Source organism: Poecilia reticulata, linkage group LG12, assembly GCF_000633615.1.
Source record: "Poecilia reticulata strain Guanapo linkage group LG12, Guppy_female_1.0+MT, whole genome shotgun sequence".
NCBI lineage: Eukaryota > Metazoa > Chordata > Actinopteri > Cyprinodontiformes > Poeciliidae > Poecilia > Poecilia reticulata.
Window position 1 is genome coordinate 1,865,796 of NC_024342.1, and position 22,651 is coordinate 1,888,446.

At 37.4% G+C, this 22,651-nt stretch overlaps 1 protein-coding gene across 2 annotated transcripts; it reads left to right on the forward strand.

Moving 5' to 3' along the window:
- Positions 1–481: 481 nt before the first annotated feature.
- On the forward strand, positions 482–21,852 carry xrcc4 (X-ray repair complementing defective repair in Chinese hamster cells 4). 2 transcript variants are annotated; one of them, XR_534977.2, is made up of 9 exons: positions 482–593; positions 2,238–2,381; positions 3,602–3,792; positions 5,888–6,054; positions 7,721–7,852; positions 8,528–8,673; positions 11,494–11,623; positions 18,998–19,113; positions 21,308–21,375. XR_534977.2 is itself a non-coding variant. In XM_008423176.2 (8 exons), the coding sequence occupies exons 2-8, from the start codon at positions 2,240–2,242 to the stop codon at positions 21,420–21,422; spliced, it is 1,023 nt and encodes a 340-aa protein (XP_008421398.1). In that variant the 5' UTR covers positions 483–593; positions 2,238–2,239; the 3' UTR covers positions 21,423–21,852. The 2 variants fall into 2 exon arrangements, 1 of the variants encoding a protein (XP_008421398.1); XM_008423176.2 differs by lacking the exon at positions 18,998–19,113 and having other exon boundaries at positions 483–593; positions 21,308–21,852.
- Positions 21,853–22,651: the final 799 nt, after the last annotated feature.

Sequence of the window (22,651 nt, forward strand, 5' to 3'; positions counted from 1 at the left end):
GCTTTTAGTTACAGGGCTAGGTATGAATCATGAATTTTTTTGTTTTGTCCATGCATCGCTTTCAGGTGTAATAGCTATTAGAAGAGTATGGATTGGGCATTAGTCTACGGCAGAGGACATGTTGATACAAGCTAATCCAATTAGTAGAACTGCATTATAACATATAGGCAGGATGATTCACTGTCAAACATTAGCTTGTCAACAAATTTAGTATAATCTTCATGCTGGTTTCGTGTTCCTCCTAGTCATTGATATGATGTATTTCACCATTCTCCTGCAAATTAAATTCAGTCTTCAACAACATAACATCACGACAGTCTGAATATCAGCAGTTCATAAAGTGGAGAACTCAGATGATTATCACAGGGATCTTGTCCAAGATGTTGCTAGTCCATTGGAAAGCCTCTTTTCTTTCGTCTACATTTTTCCAAACTGAAAAACTTATATTACGTTATTCCGTATTGTCGCTTATTGATGACGTAATATAAGCCTTGCTTTGTGTGGCTTCACGTTTTCAGTCAGTTGTTTCAAACAAGTGAAACATCAGGGTTTCTTCTAAACTCAGCCGCCAGACCGTCACTGTTCCACTTGAGGTAAGACAAGAACTAATGTGTTGTTTTCGAAGCAGTAACGAGCTTTTCCTCGCGCTTCTGTTGACGTGTTAGCGCGAGCCGCTCTGTGTTTACAAACAGCTCCACCATCTGTTAGCTCTGACCAGCTAACTGCTAACACCTACATTTCTGCAGCTTACTATCTTACAGGCTGAATATTAATGAAGTCATCTTTCAGTTGGAACATTTTATGTATCAGGAGGGTTTACCGTTATTTTGGTTTTTAACTGAAACAATTAATGGGCAGAAGAATAACAACACACTTTCGTACGTCAAAGACGCCGCCATATTGGGAGGGTATACTGTGACTTTTCACTGCATCTAAAAGTACATTTTCATGGAATTCACCAGACATGTTGGTATAGATATCATGGCGTCATACTCCATGCCTCCTGGCGTTATTCTCTAATGAACAGATTTGTAATATGACATTGAAAAGCATTACGTTGGTTTCTCCAGCTGTCTTCATTTTAATAAACTGCATCTTATAGTTTCCAACAGAAAATATTTTTTTACCGGAAGAATGTTGTATTTAGGCAATGCTTATAATTGCAGTCACTTTTTACTGGTAGAATTTTTTTTATTTATTTAGTTTTTCAAGCTCCTATTGCAAAGTCAAATACCTGCAGTAATGGTTAAAAAAACCCAACAAAACAACAACAACAAAACAATCAAAAACAGGAAGGTGAAATTGTCTTAGACAAAAACACTCATTGCATTTTATTTATACTGCTTTGCAGCTAAAAGCTCTGACAGAATATTTCCTCCATCCCCTTTCTTTCAGTATAACTTGGATGCAGAATGATGGGACAAAATAGTTCAAAGGTGCAGCTTTGTTTCATGACCTGAAAAACTAAAAAGGCTTGACGTACTTCTCTAAGTCCATGTATAAGTTTCACTTGGACCATGCATGCGCTCCTGTCCATATTATTTTTTTAGCTCAGATGAATAACTTCTTCTTACAAACCATCATGAGCTTGTTTTTACACTGTCTGGAAGAAAAGTAAGAATAAAGTGATTTCAGAAAAAAGTTAATGCAAAATTTCTGAAAGGCAGCAAAGCTAAAACTTGTACCACTATGCAGACAGGAATGATGGTAGATTATTATTGTATTGTCAAATGTAACAGTAATTATTGCTTCATTTTTTTTTTTATGAAGAAAATGCATAAAATTGGAGACTTCTCAGGAAGAATAGATGTGCTCGGACACATGAGGCAACATTTTGTATAATGATTCAGTAAAGATATTGTCTGTATGTCATTCAGTCTCATCCGGCTTTAAAGGTAACACGATCTTGTTGATCACCAACTACTATTTTCCACATCCATGTTGATGGCTTTTGAGAAGAGAGAAAAACCTAATATTGCTCCCAGTGACGGCAAGTCACTGGGAGCAACTATGTGGAAAATTTATTCTAAATTTATTCATGCTTAAAATATGATTTAGAATTTTGTAGCTGTGCAATCAATTTTAAGGCAATTTTGGAGGTTCTAATAGTATTTATTCATTTGCTTATTTATTAAATAGTTACAAAGTTACAACGCCTACTTGTTCTTTACAACAAGCTGTATCAGAATACTATGCTGTAGGTTGACCTCTTTATGTATTTCTTTGTGTTTCTTCAGGGATGAACACATCAGTGCGTGAAATCCACCTCTCCTCTCAGGCTGACTTTTCCTACTTTCTACGGGTGGACTGGGAGGGGCGGGGCTTAGGCTTCGGCTTCAAGTTGCTTTTGACTGATGGACACAAGGCATGGAGAGGAAAGGGTAAAAGTCATCCTTTGTGATAATTCATTGAAGATGTTAAACAGATTTTTTGCTTAAGTTATTTAACTATTCCCTCTTCACCTGTGTTTGTCTTGAACATCACTGCCTCCATCAGTAAAAATTGGAGGGTATGTTGTAAGGGATTCTCAGTGACTTCCTGGAGGTCTTTGTAAAGATCATTTCGGTCCTGGTGGTTTTACAGGTGCTAGTCAAGTCTCCTCCAGTCTTAAATGTTTAGCCTTTAAGACATGATTTAATGTATTTTCATGAACCTTACCAACTCTAGAACTCTCAGATGACTAAGTTTTCTGTGCCAATAAAAACAAAGTAAACGATTGGAGTTGGTGTAGCAACAATAAATTAAAGAAATCATAGGTTCCTCGTTCTGCTATTTAAAGCACTAATAATTGATCATTAGTGGTGTGAAAAGCTCTATAAAAATAGAATTGTTGGCAGCTTGTCGGTCTTGAGCATAAATGTGTGTGTTAATACAATGCTAACTGATTCTTCAGGCCTCACTTAGCATTTTAAATGTTCTACACCCTAAAATGGGGACAAGCCTGAAGAATTATGGCATGTTGGGAAGGATTGCCAGGAGAGCGCCTTTCTCTTCAAAACTCAAGGTTTAGATGTATAATGTTGCATCTAAATGAAATTCAAGTTTTCTTTGACAATTTCCTTTGGCAGATGAAACCATCATAATGATGTATTACTGTAATGCATAATGGCGTGTTTGTCAAGAATGCATTTATTATAAAATACTCTAGTTGAATGTAAAGCTATGTATTCAGAAGATGAATGTTGGCAGAAGCTGAGTTATGACCAGGATAATGATCTCACCCCCAGTAGCCAGTCTGCAGCAGAATGTCAAAAAGGAGGAATAAAGGTGTTTCAAAATCACAGAGTAAGTCCAAACCTCAGCTTTATTGAAATGCTGTGGAAGGAACCTTAAAGGAGCTGTGCAGGAATTAATGTGTGCAAACCTCAATTCACTGAAGCAACCCTCCAAAGAGGAGTGAGCCAAAATTCTTCATACATAAAGTCATACAGAAAACAATAACTCAGTGCTGTGGCTGTTACAGATTATTCTACAGGCTGCTCAATCATCCACTTAATTATTGTCTGACTGTATGAAGGAAGGTTATACAAAGAAAATCATTTTACATGCAGATAACCATTTTATACCACTAAAAACATAGGATGTGTTTGTATGTGTGCAGTGAGTGAGGTGGTGGTGAATGAAGAGGCAGAGGAACTGGAGATGGCGAAGGAGAAGTACATCCAGGACGTCCAGCAGGCTCTAACAGAGCCAGAGCCCTCTGCCTCCTACTGCTTCACCCTGAAGCCACACCCACCCACCAGTAGCCGCACTGTGACTCTGACATATGAGAAGATGCAGAAGGACATATCTGTGAGAACTACTTACTTTTTAAGCATGTTGTATATTCACAAATAAAGACAAGTTTAACAAAATTACATAATGCAGCCTTAACAGGAAGTCTATTTGACAGGTTAACGTAACTGAAAAACAAATTATTTGACATAATTTTCAGTAGTCTTTCTTTAGTATTTTCTTCTCTCAACAAATGTAAATAAAACTTAATATTACTAGATTTGCTCAGCTCATCAACTCCTGTACCTAAATATTAGTTTGTAAAACATTTTCACAATTCTCTGAATGAACCCTGTTTAAGGGTCAGCTGTGCATACGTCCTCCTTTATGCTGAAACTGCAAAAAGTCCTTGTTGTGACAGAATGGAAATGTGTTGCTGCAAAGGAAGAAATGAATCATTGTTTACAGAAACGGAGGCAATTAAACTGAAAGTTTAGCTGAAGTTTATAATCAGATGAGAATTTCCTTTCTCTAAAACGCAAACAAAAAAGATGATACCTTCTTTAGTTTCTCCTCCCAGTTATTTGTGATGTGGAGGGATTGGCAGCTTTCTAACCCGTAAAAATTAAAAGTTATGAGCTTCACCTTCAAATATTATTTGTCCTTTAAAATAATTTGACTGACCCTAAAGTCTATATAATGTCCACTTTGAGTTGTTCTCTTGCATTTGATATTACAGTCACATTCATACACATAAATCTCCATAATAATTCTGTATTTACAAAATAAGAATTATTTATACTTTAAACAACTGGGCTGCAATATAGCAGCAAAATATATATTTGCAATGTTATTGCTGAATATTGTGATGCTTATTAGGTCTGAAAAATATATTGTGGCTAAATAGTCATCACAATATCGGTGTATGCAGTATTTATATCACAAAAGTTTGTTTGGAATGCAGTAATTGTTGGATACTATATTCAAAGTGTTATGAACTTGGATTTTTCATGTTAATGTAATATTTGGTCTCACACCAGCAGATGCTCACAGTGGACACACATGACATTCCCCAGAATCCTAAAGGTCACAGAGTGATGGAAGCAATGAAGGAGGAAAGAACTAAATAAGCATAAATATTGTGATTATTATCACAATATTTACTAAAATCTAGCCATTGTTAAATTTTCGAGTGTTTTGCAGTCACAAAAAACTATACTTGCAACATTGAAAAAAGATTTTATAATCAGTGAATGTTACTTGTCAACAAGACGGCAGACTTACTGTATTATTTGTCATCTGTTGAAAATCCCTGTATTTTTTTTTCATGCTGCAACATATATTTCAGGGTTATTAAAACTTGTAGATTTTCCCCCCAATATTCTGGAGTACAAATGCTGAACAAGAATTTCAAAATAATTGATGTTTCTCATAATTTATACTAAAAAGGAACTCTTTACTCATTTGCATCAAAGTCGATTTACTGCATTCAGGCAAACATTAGTAATTACAACCATCATATGGTTTTAGGTTTAGGTTTGGTCTTGATTGCAAAATGGTCAGTGGATCTGACAGAAACGTCTGTTTATTGGTTTTAAGTTAACTGCTGCAGAGACACCTCTGTCACTGCTACCACACCATTATACAAGTGTGGTTTTTATCTGCCAATAATAAAAATACTTCAATGACAAGAAAATAACTTATTGTCAAATAGATTAAACACTATATATAACTTTATTATACAGAGTACAAGCAGATAAACACAATGAAATCATCTTATTTTGTGCTGCGAGTTCAGCCACAGTTAGGAAGTTGGGCCATAATTCCTGTTCTAATTGATCTCAGCTGTTATTAAACTAAAAGCAAATGGTGTAAATCTATTTTAATCTGATTAAGTGGCCAGTTATTGGTTCCCAATTCAAATAAAGGTTAGAGAAAGGAAAGAAGTTGTAGTTTTCCTTCTATCTAATCCGTGAATGGACAAAAAACTACAGACTAGAGAAGCACATCCCAACGCCTGCATTGGCAAGTTATTAATGTTATAAAAGTGTCATCATTTGAATTTAGTCTGATACTCATTTATATAAAAACAGATCTTTGTGAATGGAAATGAACCTTATTGACTTCCTTTCAAACAAAATAAACTAAATGGTGTGAAATTTGTCTCCCTCAGTTCAAACTTGGCTCTGTCTCGCTGGATGCTGTCGAGGAGCCAGCTGAGGCTGTGAGAGAGGTGCTGATACACACACTGCAGCAAGGAAACAAACTGCAACAACATAACCACAAACTGAAGGAGGAGAACCAGAAGCTGATGCAGGAACACCAAAACATCACTGAAAAGTAAACGACAGATAAGTTCTGCTCCTGGAAGGCTGAAGTTCACAGGCATGTTGGATAAATTCCAAATTGGTATCAGTAGAACCCAAGAAAACGTCAACAAACTTTTAAAATTCTAAAGCATTCTGTTCTTTTTTTCTTTTCTTTTTTTAGCTCATTCATGATGACTGTCATGGTGTTCAGCTAATGTTTAACATTCACTTGGTCTGTATCTTAAGCTGTTTAAAGAAAATATGCTTCCTTGGCAACACAGCATTGACCTGTCAATGTTTCAGCTTTGGTCTTGTCATTTTTCATTTGAAGCTCATGATCAGTGTCGGAAAATATGATTCATTGTTTGCGACAAAGCCTATTTGAATCTGTATGGGAGATATTGGACGGCTTAAACCTGATCCTACTCCATATGTTTGGATTAAGAGTTTGGAAACTAAAAGTCTGAAAGCTGCATTAGCATGCGTATTAGCTAATGCAGCAGATCATTGTTGCAATATACTTCCAAGTATATTTATTGGAAGTATAAATATACTTCCAATAAAGTATATTGGAAGTATACTTCCAATATACAGAATAAGACAGAATAGCGGTATTATTCTTTAAGCCTATAGTTATAACCAATGAACTTTTGCTTTCCTTTGCCAACCTCCCACTTTCATAAGCAATGTATTGCAATTTTTATTTTTCCTTTGGTTTCACTTTGACTTGAGACTTTATTCAGTTCAAAAGAACATTATTCATCCCAAAAGAATGTTGTAACTCATATCCATCCATCTGAGTATAATCAAAGAGTCGTCAATTGTTGGTGATGCTGTGGGCAGGAAGTATCTCAGATAGCAGTCTGTCTTGCAACAATCTGTTGATGCCTCTGACTGAAGACACAGACTCATGACAGCTCGATATCCAGGCAGCAGAGATTAGGTTTCATAGTAACGTGTCCTGGTGACATCCTGAACGCTTCCCCTCTAAATCCCTTCACTGAGAGGTCACCATTTTTTTTATTTAAAGTGCTAAGCCTCTTCCAGCTAACTACCCACCCATTCTGTGAGGTTAACATCTAACCGCCTCTCTTCCCTAGGGATGGATAGATTCATAAATCCAGTGAATATCGACCACTTCCCTGATAAATCCAGGCTGGTTTATTGCAGAAGACCAGTCTGGATTTCTAAGGGCCTACATCTGAGTGTTCCATCCCAGATGTAGTTAATCCTTCTATGGATTAACCAAACTGAGTAGTCAGCAGCAAGCTAGCTTCCCCAGATCTGACGCATTAAATGGCTGCTCTCTCCTTATTAAAACTGATCCAGGTTATAATTTATTGACTTGTATAAAGTCCTATGGATGTTGTTTTAATAATCTTGGCGCATGGCAACTACTTCTTGTAAATCTGCAAAGCAAGACTGTTTTACTACTATTGAACAACTTGAGATCACAATGACAACATAATTGAATGTCCACACTTCTCTAACATTTTATGTGCTTTCATTAGTAAGGTTGAGCATATGTCACTACCACTTTAGTAGCACAGAAAACTTACAAAAATCTAACTAACATGTCTTTCTCTAAAGTGAAATTCCTCTGTGCCCTTTGTCTCTGTCATCCATCACATAGCAGTAGTGTTAGGTTGCTGCTCCATGTCTGATGTATATGTGACCTATGTTGGTGTATGTTTCAGGCTGAAGCACTACGCTGAAAGTATAGAGACCCTGAAGGCAGAGTTGTACTCTCGGTTCGTCCTGCTCCTCAATGAGAAGAAAACAAAGATTCGCAGTCTGCAGGAAGCTTTCACAAAGCTGCAGGAAACAAGGTGCTGTGCTGTCATTAACCAGGCTTTCCATTAGCTCTGCATGCTGAGAGAGACACTCAGTCTTTTTGATAAAACTCACATCTAGACTTCCAGAGATATTTTCTTTGGAGCAACAACCAAGAAAAATAAACTTTAGGTGTCTTTAATTCATTATATATGAAGCAATGCTTTTACTCTGGCTTATTTTTAAACCCCTTAAAGTTTCTTTAAAAAAATAAGTCAGAAAATGTTTTATTTTAAAAAAGGAACAAAGATTTTTTTGTAACAAATACATTTGTAGTTTTTCTTCATATATGTTGATTATATTTTCATAACATATATGCCATAATTTATATACTTAAGAAAGGGAGAAACTATTGACTGAAAATATGACATTATCAAAGATGCACATTCTCTCCAGTTTCTGTTATTTTATGTTTTTTAACGCAAGTTTTTACGACCCTATTCAAAACAAAATTAAAAAAAACCCGTTTTATGTCTTGTAATTATTTCAGAAGAAGGAGTTTGTAGTGTTGCCATTTTGGATCTAGACCATTCATAAGAAGGCAGAAAAGAATTATTGGATTGAATACATGTTTTTGACTAAGGGTCCCAGAAGCATGTGTTTGAAATGTTAGATCTTACAGAGCTATAAATAATTAAGTAGTTTATTACTCTGTTGTGGTTTTGTTGTAGGAATTCTGATGAACAGAAAAACAAGGATTCTGCAACATCGGATCGAACAGCAGGTCACAACAGCGAGGATGATGAATATGGAGGCAGTACTGACGAAGAGCTGAAGGAAGAGCAGTCAACAGGAACTTCTCATCCGTCATTTAAAGGTAAGATTATTGTTAATCAAATACTTATCATTCCAAAGTACACAAATGTGATTTTGTGGCCTTACAAGGGCCATCTGGAGAATATGACAAACTTCAAATTCATGTTATGTGGTTTTAATACACATCGCTCAGATTTTAAACGACTTTTGCCCTCAAAAAACAAGTCTTATAATAGCTTCAATTTGTTTAATTCAGTTTATTTATGGGCGACTTGTCTCCATCGCTCATGAATGAAGTACTCATGTAATATAGTACTTATCAGAAGTTGTTAAACTGAACATGTTGAGTGGCACAACAGAGTACATTTGCTATTTGCAATTGTTTTTGTTGTTACCTGCCTATGCCTGCGTAGAACAAACCCTAGAGCCATTCGTTCCACCGCTTATGTGAGCTTTTACACCTGCTTAGTACTTGACACCACCATGCAGCGTGCTGCAGAAAAGTTTCACTCCGAGACCTGGTTTCAAAAAGTGCCACCAGTCACTGTTTTTGTACAAACGAGCAGCTGGATCGTAACTCAACTGTGTTGTAGTTTAACAGAAGAGCAGCTTCTGTTGGCTTGACCTTTTCTTTCAAAGAATAGTCAGCAAGCTGATAGATTCCCCAGCTGTACTGCCATCTTGACTGAAACACACACTTTTTTCAGAGTTCCATTTGTAAAAAGAGCATGCTATTTTCATACACGTTACAATTATGCACTAGTTTTTGTTTATCACTTAAAATCCCAACAGAATAGGAGAGCAGTTTGTAAATTGGTTCTACTGCCAATATTGGATCTTGGAGATTAAAAACATCATTATGCTGCACATGGAGATGAATTGTTGTAGAGGATAAGAGTCGGTCTGGTTTCCTTATGTCTTAATCACAGCAGTATTGTGTTTCTAAGCACATCTTTTCATTCTCTTTATTTTTGTATAAAAGAGATGTCAAATGATTAATTGAGTCTAAATGTGGTAATCTTGGTTAATAAAATCCAACTGCAGTGTTTTTAAGTTCCAGGTTGACTAATTTAAGTAGGTATGTCAACATTTAATCAGGTGTTCTGAAAACTACTGTAGTTTACTGGGCTTTTTTGTGTGTCTGAAGTAAGCAGATGTATGTTTTGGTGTTTACAGAAAGCGCTATATATGCTTCAACATCACTGAGATCCTTCATGGGAAGTGTAATGAAAAACCCATAGATTTGTAATATTTGGTTCAATGTGATCTTTCTGGCTACTGTTGTCATTGGAGCCGAATGTTTTTGCTCCATTACTGTAGCAGTCATGACGTCACCGAGAGGTTAGGTAATGCATCGAGTTGGACCTCTGTGAACCAACATCCCCACACAGCCTTAAATACAAGCAGCCGCTAATGTTGACATTACATTTTGTTTTCCTCCTGACTTTTACTCGCTGTTGTCCTGGACACTAGTAGTGCGCGACATCACCAGAGAATACGATGTGCGGTTCATTATTTACCTTTCAGACAGCTGTGGAAAGCCTTTATAAAAGTTGGCAGAACTCCCAATGTGTCAGTTTAAAAAAAAAAAAAATTTCCATACTAGAACATCACAGCCAGGTTAGGTTTTTTTTTTTTAATCCATCAAGGCTTTTTGGCAACTTTCTGGTCCTTGTTGACTTTCCTCGTCCATCTTAAGAGGAAAAACTAGCTGGATTTATGTTGTTTCTGTTGCCATGGTTCTAACTAACATGGTCAGCAGGGGGAGAGGGGTAAATGAAGTGTTGGGAAATGTTAGGTTTTGTTTTGTCTGAAAATGAGTTTGTTTTGTGTAGAAACTGCTACCAGGGGAAAAAATGAGCACAGATCGGAGTAGGTAAAATTTTGTGTACTCTGACGTTCACACCCAGTAATAACCAGGAGGAAAAAGACTTTTGCTTTCATTTAGTTTGATCCTAATCGAGGTGACCACTAACAGGTGTTTTGTGTTTGTGTTGCCAGTGCATGTATTGGTGAGTCAGATTGTGATAAGTAGGCAAATGAATCAGAGCTTCTCCAAAACTGCAGCCTTTGTGCGGTGTTCCCAATCTCTGTCCACAGTGGGCCAAGGAAGGAACACTGGTGACGGAGCCATGACTCAGTGATGTAGGTGGAGATCCAACAGCTAAACTGCTGCAACTGAAGAAATTAAGTCTCCTTTTGATTAAAATGTATTGGAATTCATAGGAGGATCACAGTTGGTTTTATATGGGGCTTCTGAGCCACACGGTGCCAGTCCTGGTGCCCACACTGCTGAAAGCACCAATGGACACATGGGCATCAGAACCTGACTGCATGTGGAAGAAAGTAAGTGGTGGAAGCAGAGTGCCATTTTCAGCAATGTTGCTTTCACACATGATACCCACTTCAACACAATATCCGTTTCCATTGATCATAAAATTGCGCAAATTGAGATTAAGAAAATAAATTCTCTTAATGGAAACATGCCAATTTTGTGGAAAAAGTTTTTCAATAAAGTTTTTTGCTCAATTTCTATCTGGGTCGAGCCTTCCAAGCAAAATCAGATCTGATTTTAATTACACTCCTTGGATAGGTGAAAGTAAATAGATACATAAAACGGGTATCTAATGAAAAGTAATCTTGGATATGAAAAGTTATTGGCAAGTGTAGCTAATGACTTAAATTGATGTTGTGGTAATTGGCATTGTTTCTGTAAAAAAATAAAATGGATAAATCAGAGTTTTATTACATTTGCTGGTGCTATAGCGCTGATCATTACTAAGACTCAACCTTAGTCATAATCTGTATCCTCATAAAATGTAGATAATCAAAGAAAAGTTTCTTTTGACATGTCTTATACCTCGTCTTATTCTCTCCTCAGATTCTGCTACTCCAAGCCCTTTGAACCTCCGTGACATCACTGATGTTGCTCCCTGTCGCAAGCGTCGTTTCCGCCATCTTGGGGCTCCAGAGCTGGCTGTGAAAAAGCAGAACCCAGAGAAGAAAAAGGGGTACGAGTTTGTGTTCCATGTTCTCAGCGCTACCTGTCTGTGTGTGCTCCTGTTAAAGGATAATTGACTTTTTTGAGTTTTACATCATGTTACATCACATCATTCCCCCATCAGAAATATACCTAGAGTGTTGCCTTGATTCTTTAATGCATGATTGAGAAATCATTTAATCTCCATGGCAACCATTCAACTGTTCACAACACCCTAGTGAACCTAACTCCACTTTTAAGGTGCAGATCCTCCTTAGAGTTGCAGTTTTCAAGCTCCTGAGCTTCTGCCTCACAGAGCAGCCCTCTTCCACGACTCACACATGCAGCTCCTTCAGACTAGCCAGCAGCTGTTGGCAAACACCTGGTGGAACGGTGTATGAGCTGAGCTCATTGTACTAGCTACTTCTCAGTACAGTGCTGGTAAAATGCTGTTAAAGGGTTAACAAAGGAACCATTTTTCAGAAAGAGCAGGAGTTTTTAAAGAGACAGATGCCTTATTTCAAGGAGTTAAATCAGGAAGTAAATTTCTTAAGTAATTTTTGATTTATGTCATATTTTATAACAACTGAAGGTAACATAGTTTCTTGGCTGTGCTACAAAATGGCACTATGTGCCTGAAAAACATAGTACTGCCCCTTTAACATGTTATAGTTTCTTTGCACTTCTTCTCTGCAGGTACCAGGGTGTCAGGTGTAGTGTGACCATTTGGTAGATGTTTGGCTTCCAGATGATACAATTTTAGCTAACATTTCAGAGCTGGATAACATCTCTCATAGAAATTACTTGGCCTTGTTTTACAGTAATATGCTTTTAATTATTATTCTTCAGATCTTTGTTCAGGTGTGATTTCTAAATGACTTTTAGAACTTAAAGCTAAAAAGTCAATTCCAGACCTCAATGAGACAATTATATAACTTTTCTATGGTGTCTGTGTCAGTGCTCCAGCTCTGTTGCCACTCTTTTAAAACTTTAAAAAGATGCTGATTTGGTGGCCAAATACTTCATGAGCCAACTTCTGTTTGGACATGTTCAATTAGAATGTAATCCAAAGACTTGTCTCAGTCTGACTTTCTCTGTAGCAGTCCTACTACATCAAATAATAGGTGAATACGCTGCATCTAAGCTTTCCCAAGAGCAGCTGATTGTAAACTGTTCCCCAAAGTTAGCCTTCTATTCCCAGTCTGCCAGTGAGCAGCTGCTGTTGCCTGGACAACAGATCATTGCTCTCTGGTGGCTGTTAGTGGACAGGGGTACTTTCAGTTTTCACTTTTCTCCTTTTTTGTTCCCTTTACTATTTTATTTTATTTTATTTTTTTTTTGAAATGGAGATTTAAAGAAAAAGAAACCGAACATTTATTGGCTAAAGGAACCAGAATGAAATGAACGGTCATGTCAGAACAAGAAGAGGGATGAGTAATTAAGGCATTGCGAAATCTTGGAAATTATTTGCAATAACTGTGTCATTACAATTTCATTTAATGATGAGTCAGTTGATGCTGAACAGAATCTGGAGCCTTTTGCATTTTGTTTGAAGTTTCTCAGAGTTCTGGCCTCAACTTTCCAATTTTCATGTTGATGTTGTTGTTATCACAAAAAACTTACTCTTCATTATAAGGTTCCCATCCACCTAGAAGCCTTTACAGTTCAGCACCTTCTCAGTGTTCAGTTACCATGACAGAAGGACTGAATTGTCCTGTCCGATAGAGCGGTCAGCAGTTCACACGCAGTTGTTTCCACAATCATTAGGCTGTGTTGGCTGTCTGGAACATCACCATTAGTCTAGTGAGCATCTGGTTGAAGTTTAAAAATCTATTATTTAATTTAGTTGGCATCCTGCATCCTCTAAGCTGGTGCTTCTCAAACATTTTTATAACAAGTACCCAAGATTAATATCAAGTCTTCCATCTACAAAAAAGGAAAGGGAAAAAAAAACTTACGCATTTTTTCATATCAAGTTAAAGCTAAAATGGTTTTTGGCATTGCACTTTTCACTAAAGGTTCAGTTCAAGTGTGTTCCACTCTTACTCAGAAGTTGAAATGTTCAGATTTTGAAGTTGGAAAAAAATGATATGAAGCTCCCTAGAAAACTGGAATTCCAAGAGTAAAATGTTATTATTGTTTTTTATTAATCCAGATGTCAAAATCCAATATGGCTGCCTTAATGGAAGTTACTATAGAAACGGTTTATTTTTAGGGTTCATTTGTTTGTTGCATGTCTACTCTCTTCTCACGCTGCCCGGTTTCTGTTTAAAAAAAGCCTTGTCACAAAACACATCAACATGTTGGACTCAATTTAGAATAGTGGGGTAAGTAAGATTTCATTTTCAACTATATTTCACGTTCTGTCAGAGTAATGCACATTTTCCATTCAAACCACAAAATGTGCCCATGTTAGTTAAAAGCAAAAGTCAAACCCGCAGTGAGGCACTAGTACCACTGTGTCTTGTAGTGATTATCCATGATGGCTGGGAGCCATATTTGATCACTTGCAGAACCAGTGCATGTTTCAAATACAGTATTTTACTGTGACTTTCTGTTAGCTGATTTTCGTGGGAAAACTTTCCTTTAAGCAGAAACACTTAAAGCTAAATGACGTGTTAACAGGGACTAAAACGAGGCAGAAGGGAGAATCTGTACATAGTTGGAAATATAACTTCTTCATTTTCATCTAAGGAGGGATAAACTGCAGGGTGTGTGTTCTGCTCACAACAACCTAGAAAATTATCATTTTTGAATAATAATCTTTAATGGAAATCTTCAATGGTTGCTGTTAAAGGATGATGACAGCAAGTTCCTTCTGAGTGTACCTCAGTCAAAACTCAGTTCATAAAAAGGTAAGCATAATGAAAAGAACACTTGTTGGCTTTGTTTGTTCATTATTTAACTTAATGAGGAGTAGATGAGAAAGGAGAGAAAAAGGATTAAAAAAAACACTTGGATATTTGCTTCTGCACCTGGAGAATAAAAGAAAAAACCCCTAAAAGAATGAACTGAGAAACCACAGCCATAAAGAACAATTGCTTTACTTCTCAACAAGACAAATTATAGCTTGCAAACTTTGGTGGTGGTCTTCGCAGTGGGTGTGCTTGTGGTTAATTAAGCCACATTTTCCCTATTCTTGTTTAGTTTTTTTCACAATGTTGCTATCACTTTTGGTGAGCCTTGGTGTCTCAGTTTATGTCCATTAGAATTGAGTGGTTAAGGATGGGAGAGAGTCCATTCAACTCTCAAGATCCATAACTGGGATGCAGAACATTGATTCATGACCCTTGAAATCTTATACTCCATCAAATACTGCATCCAAACAGTCCTTGGGAAATTTTGGTAGCTTTTTGTGCAGTTTTGAACATGACCTTTACTTTAGTAGTTATCCAGCCTAATAAAGTTTTTAGAGTTGTACACAAAGTCCCAATCTTGTCAGTTTACTTGCATGCTTTATGGAGTTTTTCTTTTCTCTGGGATTTGTACTTTATATCAATCTTCAGCATCATCAGTAATAAGGCAGCATTTGTCCATCATTGCTGTTTTAATCAGAGATTAAATTTCCACAAACATAAATACTTTTGTTGTTCCCAAACCATCCACATCAAAACTGCATACATGTTTTGAGCATTGTCAGTTAACAGTTTTATTCTGGGGGGGCCAAACATAAACTCATCCAAACAGTTTGACTCACAATGGTATTGTTTTTGTTGAACTTGGTCACTAGCAGAAAACACAATAAAACAACAATGTTCATCAAACAACATTTTTATCTTTTCATTGTAAGTCAGGAAAAAGACCTCAGGGGACAGGAAAACACAAAGCTCTGTTCAAAGAAAATCTATTCAAATTGAAAACAAAGCCGATGTGAGCATAACACTATATTTCTCCAAGATTTACTGTGTTATAAATCATTATGAATTCTCTATCCATTATGGTCAAATAAACTGCATCTTCGACAAAATGCCGATATATTGTATTGATCTTGTGTTGTTTAACCTGACATACTCCAGTGTACTGGGTCGCTCATGCAAATCGTTAAATCAAGATGTGCCAGGGACACGGGTGTATAAAATCCAGCACCTAGACATGCAAACTGCGTTCACAAACATTTGTGAAAGAATGCGTCACCCTCGGTGAGTTTCAACATGGTACTGTGATAGGATGCTGCTTGTGCAATAAGGCCATTAGGAAGGCTCCTCACTCATAAATATTCCACATTCAGCTGGAATATTTAGCTTGTGGTATTATAATGAAGTCCAAGTGGTTTGTGGAGTGACAAATCAAGACTGTATGTCTGAAAACCCACTGAAAGTGTTTCTTTTTTTCGGTGGATGTCTGGAGAATGATACTTGGCTGAGTGTAATGTGTCCGGTTTAGGAATGGTTTTTAGGAGTTTGAGTTGGCACCTTAGTTTTATTGAATGGAACTGCTAATGTTTCTGCATATTAGCATTTTCCCGATGCCCCCTTCAGTTCGAACATGAAGGCTCACCAGAGCATGAAAGCATGTCCAGAATTAGAAAGCTTGGTGTGGAGGAACTTGATTGGTCTACACAGAGCTCTGACATAAACCTGATTAGAAAATCTTTGGGAGAAATTAGAACAGAGTCAGTCTGACTTTCTCATTCAACATTAGTGTTTGACCTCACAAATTTGCTCCAAGAAGAGCGGACAACAGTTTCCGTAAACATGGCCTAAAACCTTGTAGGCAGTCTTCACCAGAAGAGTTGAAGCATTTTGTACACAGCTGTATAATGTGAACACCCCCAGTACCAGGACCAGCAGCACTTTGATCAGCAAAATTAATCTCAAGACAGACATTATATATATATATATATAAACCATTATTTCCTGTCCACTGAACGAGAGAGACTCTTGTAAAAGGATCAAAACATTTTAAAACAACCCAATTCCAACTTGAAGTTGCTAAATGGGGAAAAAAAATTGAAAAGACACACCTGACAAACACAAATGACCTCAATACGAGCCTACCCACACAAACAACCTGTCAAAAAAACTCCAAACTCTCGTCTTTCCAAAGGAGTATTACTTGCTCTACATGCAAAACGCACTGAACCAGCGGCCAAGAAGACAGAAAAATAACCTACCTTGATGAAACCATAACTGACATATAAGCTTTGCTGTTTTATGGTCATAATCCATGAGAGAGTACAGATTTCCACTCGGCTCCTGTAGTCTGCTGACCCTGGGTCACTGTACCCCCAAATCTATTGGCCCTTGACTGTTTAATGTATGTGTTAATCATCCAAATTGCTCTTGAGAAACTGCCCTGTGTGCAATTTAGTATGGCTCTCACGAATATTGAACATTTTTATACAGAGATGTTTTTTTTACAGTATTTCAACTTTTTTTGTGATTTTTTTACATGTTGAGAGAATAATGGCGTGCTAGGACAAGAAGCTTTTCATGGTTAGGAGTTGCTATATATGTTGGCGGCTGGTAGCAGAGCTCGGCTGTGTCCTGTCGACTTTTCCTCAGAGGAGGAGGACTTGGTTTATACAGATTGGGATCCCAATGATACTATTAATAATTTGATTGATGCGATACTGAATTTGTACAGCACTTTACATTTTGCAGTCTCAAAGTGCTACTGTATAGATGTCTAGAAAATATAAAAGAATGAAAAACGACAATGAAATACTTTTAACACTCTAAAATCTCTTGAAAAGGAAGGTCTTCAGTCCTTTCCTGTACCTTATTAGGAGCTTGTGGGTTCCTCAGATTGTTTGGAGGGTATTCCACAGACGTGGTGAAACGGAACACCCATGGTGTGGAGTGTTGCCCACATTACTGTTAGTGGAATGAGCAGACAGTTTTTTTAAGTAGCATGGAGCCATAGATGAATTGGTGGGAAATCTTGTATCCGATATGGGGAGTCAGTGGAGGAATTTCAGAGTTGGGGTGATAAGGTCTTGGTTTCTTTGGTCCAGCACAGACCATGATAAAGCATTCTGTATGTATTGACGTTTTTGGATGTGTTTGGATGGAAAGCCATAAAAGAGTGCATTGCAGCAGTTAAATCTTGAGGAGATGAAAGCACGAACAATTTTTTTCAGCATGGGTAAGCCAGAGTAATGAACCGAGTTTGAATATGTTCTTGGGGTGAAAGGACATATATTGAATGCAAGATGATCATACACCAAAAAGAGTGGTTATAGAAGAAAGAGGAATGATGTGGCCAGAGAAGGTTGTATGGAAATAGGTAGGAGAATCTGATGTTGTGTACCAACCTAGAATAGCTTTTGGTTTTGATGCTTAGTTGGAGTAGATCGACGTTCCCACAGGGTGTTTACTTACTGAAGACAGCTTGTGAGGGTGGTAAGTAATGAGGAAGAATTTATAGAGAGTTTTGGTGTAGAGCTGAGTGTCATCTGCATAGCCTCATGACTACCAGTAGTTAATTTTTGTCCTCTGTAGAGGACATTTCTAAACTTGAATATCTCCCACCCCCTGCATTTAACTGAATTAATTCCTTTTGGTATCTACAGAGGACATTTAGGGCTTTTCAATGATGCCACATGTGAAGGGGTGGGACTTTTGTACCTTCCTTTTTCTCATTCATAAAAATGACGTTCATCAGTAGAAGCACATTTTATGGGGAGAGACAAAGTAAGTACATAAAAGTTTCTATTGTGCAAATTTTAAAATTTTGTTGGCATATTCTAAATAAGTCTCTTAGCAGCATATTAAAACATTCTATGAATTATTTTGACTGTATTTTATCGTAGTGTTTAAAAATTGTCCTCTGTAGTGGACATTTAATTATTTTTCTGTATCCATCCACCCACTCATCCATCCATCCATCCATTTCCTATACACCCTTGTCCCTTAGTGGGGTTGGGAGGGTTGCTGGTGCCTATCTCCAGCTAATGTTCCGTGCGAGAGGCGGGGTCACCCTGGACAGGTCATCAATCTGTTGCAGGGCAATACAGAGACAAACAACCATGCGCACACACACACACACAACTAGGGAGAATTTTGAGAGCCCAATTAACCTGACAGTCATGTTTTTGGACTGTGGGAGGAAACCAGAGTACCTGGAGAGAACCCACCATACACAGGGAGAACATGCAAACTCYATGCAGAAAGWCCCYGGGTCAGGAATCGAACCCAGAACCTTCTTGCTAGGCAACAGTGCTCAGTTTTGTCAATGTGAAATTCATTCTTATGTTGATGTTTGGATATTTTCTTTGGGACAAACTGGTTGCCATCAAGGTTCAATTTCAAATGTATGGGGTTCCGATGTCCACTGTAGTGGACACATATTTCAAAAATAAAAACTTTTATTCCAAAATAAATGTTTTCAGTATTCTAATTACCTTACAAAGATTGTGGAATTACAAAAAAGGGTGATTGGACAATATTTTTTTTCCTGGTAGACTGAAAAAAGATCCTGTGATAAGTGACCAATGCGGAGGATGGAGAGGATAAACAGAGTGGATCCAAGAACTAACCTATGAGCGAATACTGATTCTAAAATTTGATGACCAGAAAGGTCTGTAATCTGTTTTGCTAAGCTCTTTTTTTTTTTTTTTTTTTTTTTTTTTTTTTTTTCATCGAATATGTCTTTAAAACCTTAATTCTTTGCTGGTTTTCATTCATTTTTGTGCAGTTAATTGTCAGACTGTAGACTGACAACAGTGGTTATATCCATGATTTGGATATCATACACATTCCTTCAAAAGAATTGCAAAGTGCTTTTTTTGTAAATGGTAAAGGATTTCTTTCTGTGGTGAGCCATTGTTATTTGCTCTTTCACTAACATGTTTTTTATTACTTTGGGGTATTCTTCAAATTTCTCTTTATTGCGATACCAGAATAATTGAAATAATCCCTGTGGTTTTTTTTTATCAGTGTCATTTTCTTGTAGAACCCTTCAAAAAAGAAAAGGTCTAGGGTTCAGGAGGTTAAGAATGGAAGTTTTATGTTTATAATGTGAATATATGCTTTTGGCAATATTGCATACATCAGCAAAAGCTGACTATGGTTCTTCCTGTGCAGAACAAATTCTCCTTAAGTCCAAACTAAATCTCAGTTTAGCTTCTTGGTTGCCAACAAACTCGTTATTATGGTACTGTGCGTCCTGCTGTTCTGACTCTTCCTCAGATCAGCTCTCTGTGGGGGCTCTTGAACACTCACCACCCGAATTTAACCTTGCTCCTTGGGGCTAAAAGAAAAAATCCTCTAGTCATGCCCCCCTGTGGACTTCTTCTGCAGCATGCAAAGACTTCCCTCGCCACTGAAACACTTCTGTTGTTTGTTCTTAACTGGTTCCAGCAGTGCCCGAAATACAGTTGGTAATGATTTTAAACTACCTCTGGGCCTCTTTCCCCCTCTCTCACGCTGTACTTTTCTTCTCATGTTCAACTTTTTTGTCATTACAGCAAGCTTGGAGGAAAAAAAAGGGTATGAGGTTGATGATGGATTGTATTCAGCCCTCAGGTTGGTTCTTAGGTTCAGGAAGGTGAGAAGAGTTGCAAGGTTTAAGAAGGCTTAGTTGACTCCAGATTCTGGGTAGTCTTGTTTGGCTCTTAGATTTGGATGTGACTGCTTCACACAGAATCATTTTCCTGCCCCTGACAATTTTAAGGGAAGTTGGTAACATATTGACAGTAGCGACATTTTCTTTTACAAATGTGCATAAAACGTTGTCAGTATTCAACTAATTTTGAAAAAACACAATTTTGCAATAGCAGTGTTTTTATTAAATAAGAAACACAATTAAAGTCACAAGTGAATAAGCTTGTTCACGCAAAAAGTCATTAAGAAGCATTCCACGCCGTGATCCTTCAACTACTTCCTGTCGTCTTCTTAGTGGTTTACACCTGTAATGACATCTGTTTATTGGGTTATTGATTGCGTGACTCAGGCTGCACAGTGGCGCAGTTGGTAGAGCTGTTGCCTTGCAGCAAGAAGGTTCTGGGTTCGATTCCCGGCCCCTGTCTTTCTGCATGGAGTTTGCATGTTCTCCCTGTGCATGTGTGGGTTTTGGTAATGATTTTACCAAAACTCCGGGTACTCCGGTTTCCTCCCACAGTCCAAAAACATGACTGTTAGGTTAATTGGTCTGTCTAAATTGCCCCTAGGTGTGAGTGTGTGTGTGTGCATGGTTGTGTGTCCTGTGTGTCTCTGTGTTGCCCTGCGACAGACTGGCAACCTGTCCAGAGTGAACCCCGCCTCTCGCCCAGAAGGTTAGCTGCAGATAGGCACCAGCAACCCTCCCGACCCCACTAAGGTACAAGGCTGCAAGAAAATGGATGGATAGATGGATTGCGTGACTCGTGTGATGCATAAAAAGTTTTTCCATTGCAAATTTGTGAAATAACCCAATTTTGATATGGCCAAAACACCCCAGATTTTTATTAAAAAACTAGAGCTTTTTTTTCAAAATTGACATATTTTCATTAAGCAGATTTATTTTTGATATGTCGAATTGTTATATGGTCGATGGCAATGCAGCTACATCAAGTCCAAATGGTCTTAAGACCATTCACACACCAGCCCTTCCATCTACATACAGTCTGAAAGGCTGTGCCTCGTCTTTCACCTGATTGGCCACATGACAAACTTCTTCTCTCCTGTAGACCAGATTCAATAGCCCACTCATCTTCTGTCTGTCTGTGTGTGTGTGTGTGTGTGTGTGTGTGTGTGTGTGTGTGTGTGTGTGTGTGTGTGTGTGTACTGAACAGGGCGGACTCCTCTGCAGCATCCAATCAGCTGCAGACTCCCCAGCGCTCTGTAGATGTTACAAAAGCAGCTTCAGCAGGACCTTCAGAAGCTGAAGACCTGTTTGATGATTTCTGACTTCCAAACAGCCTCTGTTCCATTACTGCTGCAAGTATTCATCTCAAAGGCAATTTTTCTAAAAGTAAACTGAATAAATGATGGTGACACTAAATCCTTTAATAATGAGCTATCTGTAGATGCAAAAGAGCATATGCATATATATTTGTATCTATGCTGAGAATCAAAGTCTTCATAACAGATGCATATTTTTGTAAAATTTCAACAGTAAATTGGAATTTGAGTGTTATTACAATAAAAAAGACAACAGTGTACATGAAATGAAAGATTTGCTGTTTTCCCCTGCTTTATGCAAGTCTAGCCTAATGAATTCTTGTCAGTTGTATTGAGTAGTTTGTATTTCAAACTGTATAAATATTAACGCATTGTTTTTTGACCTTTTCTGACTTTTTGAAATTTTTATGTCATTAAATGCAAGAAACGACTAAAATGGGTTTCATAGTCTCATTACTAACTTTTGCTACAAAAATGTTAGTAAAACTTACTAAAGTTTGATAACTATTATTTTTGAATCACTTCTTTACTGTAATTTCAAAAATAATTTTGAGTTTCATTGATTCAATATTAGTTTATTGATCCTTGCAGAAACATTATTTTGTCTAGTGAAAAATAAAAAATAAGTAAGCAAGCACAAAATAAAGCCACATACTAGAATGTAACAGATGTGCAATGTCCAACTAACATTGCAATAAAATCATCCAGGTCATTTGTCACAGTCAGTTATGTGTTCTGATGGCTGTGGGTTTAATCAATCAAGTCTATTTATATAGTAGTTTCTGACAGTACATGTCAGAAACACAGCAGTTTGTGAAAGCATAAACGCATTATATAATCAACAGCTATGAAAACCCATAATAGACATTACATTTTGTCAAGTACCATGATTAAAATCATCAATTCACATCAAACATGTTGGTCATTGTTCCTATTTTTGGTCTTGATTTAAATGAGCTAAGTGTTTCAGCTGTTTTGCAGTTTTCTGGAAGTTTGTCCCAGATTTGATACATGCCATAATGACAGTGTCACCTAAGTGCTTCTGGACATGTCATGACTGAAATGAAACTGAAAGTCAGATGTGTGTAAAGTGAAGAACCTTGTGGGGACCCCCATGGTGCTACAAACTGTCTTAGGTATTTTCACCACCTTGTTGAATCTAGGCCACAAGGAGTTCATGTAGGTCTGAAGGTTTGCCACCTGCTACTATCCAGATGTATTCTCCTCAGTTAAGA

What these genes read in the sequence shown, in the direction of transcription:
- xrcc4 (XM_008423176.2), top strand. Translation starts at nt 2,240, where the DNA reads ATGAACACATCAGTGCGTGAAATCCACCTCTCCTCTCAGGCTGACTTT. An exon ending in CAAGGCATGGAGAGGAAAGG is followed by an intron (nt 2,382 to 3,601) that starts GTAAAAGTCATC and finishes GTATGTGTGCAG; the next exon opens with TGAGTGAGGTGGTGGTGAAT. An exon ending in AGATGCAGAAGGACATATCT is followed by an intron (nt 3,793 to 5,887) that starts GTGAGAACTACT and finishes TGTCTCCCTCAG; the next exon opens with TTCAAACTTGGCTCTGTCTC.